The sequence below is a fragment of the Zootoca vivipara genome, chromosome 12, assembly GCF_965207765.1.
Source record: "Zootoca vivipara chromosome 12, rZooViv2.hap1.1, whole genome shotgun sequence".
In the NCBI taxonomy this organism is placed as follows: Eukaryota; Metazoa; Chordata; class Lepidosauria; order Squamata; family Lacertidae; genus Zootoca; species Zootoca vivipara.
The window spans coordinates 40496900-40498932 of NC_142595.1; the positions used below are offsets into that span (position 1 = coordinate 40496900).

The 2033-nt window shown below is 44.9% G+C and overlaps 1 protein-coding gene across 1 annotated transcript; it reads right to left on the minus strand.

Annotated features, from left to right (window-relative positions):
- Positions 1 to 499: 499 nt before the first annotated feature.
- LOC148684011 (olfactory receptor 13G1-like) lies at positions 500 to 1447 on the minus strand. Its single transcript, XM_088654740.1, has one exon. The coding sequence runs from the start codon at positions 1445 to 1447 to the stop codon at positions 500 to 502; it is 948 nt and encodes a 315-aa protein (XP_088510866.1).
- Positions 1448 to 2033: the final 586 nt, after the last annotated feature.

Sequence of the window (2033 nt, forward strand, 5' to 3'; positions counted from 1 at the left end):
GTTGTAGTCCCAAAACATCTGGAGGCACACTGGTTGGGAAACACTGCTCTATTGTAACCGGTTGGGCCTTTCCCCAGGCATCAGTCACATTGGCCAAATGAATCTCCCTCAGGAAGACACTGCTGTGTCTGGGTTTTATATCCCTTGGTTCTGTGGTATGATTAATCATAGTATTATTTATACTGCACACTTAGGAATATTCCTACAGCAACCCACCAAGTCTAGTTTTGTTACTTTCCCAATTAGTATTAGGAAGGGCTATGGCTCAGTGATAGTGCATAGGCTTTCCATACCAAAGATCCCAGGTCCAACTATCCGATTCTATGATTCTATCTATTTAGGTATTGCTTTTTTTCTTTTAAACTACAAGCTGCTTCAGGCAATGTACATGACTCTCACAACCTTATCCAATGTGATAGGTTTAGATGAGAGAAAGCACTCAGTGGCTGAGTGAGGCTTTAAAGCCAAGTCCCTCTCAGTCAAAGTCCAGCACTCACCACTATCCAACACTAACTCTCAGCAGGGATCTACCTGTGAGCTTCTTCAGTGCCTCTTTAACTTCTTTATTTCTCAAGGAATATATGACAGGGTTGAGCACAGGAGTCACCACTGAATAAAGGATAGCAACAACCTTGTCTTCTTCTGGGGATGAGGTTGAGGTAGGCCTGATGTATGTGTAGATGATGGTGGAAAAGTAGAAGCTGACAACAAGGAGGTGGGAAGAGCAAGTGGAGAAGGCTTTCTTCTTCCCTTCAGTAGATTTAATTCTAAAGATGGTTGTCAGAATAAACAAATATGATGTTAACGTCAGCAAACAGCTACCCATGGAGAAGACTGCATCAGCTACATAAGCCATGGTTTCATTGAGGCTGATGTCTGAGCAAGACAACATCAGCAAAGGAGGCAAGTCACAGAAGAAGTGGTTGATGACGTTGGAGTCACAGAAGGAAAGGCGCAGCACAAGCCCTGTGTGAACGGCAGAATTTATCATCCCCACCACCCACACTCCAGCCACCACCCCAATGTACATTTCCCTCCTCATGATGACTGTGTACTGCAAAGGGTGGCAGATGGCGATGAAGCGATCAAAGGCCATAAAGGAAAGCAGCAATATCTCTGTTCCCAGAGCCCACAAGAAAAAGTAGACCTGGGCTATGCAGCCGGGAAATGAGATGGTCTTCCTGGAGGCCAAAGTAGTCTGGAGCATCTTGGGAATTGTCACCGAGATACAAAACATGTTTGCTATGGACAAATGGATGAGCAGGAAATACATGGGGGTGTGGAGCTTGCGGCAAGTGCTTAAAGTGAAGATGAAGAGGAAGTTGGCTGACAAAGCAGTTGCATAGATTAAAGTGAACCCCCAAAATATGATTTTCTGATGTTCAGGGGAGCTGGATAAGCCGACCAAAATAAAATCTTGAAGTGCTGACTGGTTCTTCAGTTCCATGTGTCTGATAGTGCTGACTTGTCCAGATGAATAAATTTATTGGGTGTTAACCAAAGGTCAAATTCATGAAGACAAATTCATAGAGGATGAACCATGATCTGGAACCCCCATGTTCAGAAACAGGACATTTTCCAGTATATTCACACATCTCCAGTGGGATCAGAAGGAAATAAGAAATAGGTCACACAAAATTGCATGGCTGTCAACTGCTGCAAGACAGTCAAAAACTGCTGACAAAGACAAATAGAAGCCTTTGAGGTGTGAATTTAGCAGTCTCTTGCCGCCTCCAGCCACTCCACATCCCCTACCCTGTTACGCTGTAAGTCAGGGATAGGGAACCTGTGGCTCTCCAGGTATTGCTGGACTACAACTCCCATCATTGCAGATCATTGGCTACACTGGCTGGGAATGATGGGAGATGAAGTCCAACAGCACATGGAGGGCCGCATATTTCCTGCCCCTTCCTGCCAAAAGTTCTGTGGAAACCTACACTCCAGACATGTCTCATAGTAAGTTGGTGATGTGGGTGGCACATAAGTAACAGTCTAGGACAGGGTTTCCCAAACATGGATTTCCAGCTGTTTTT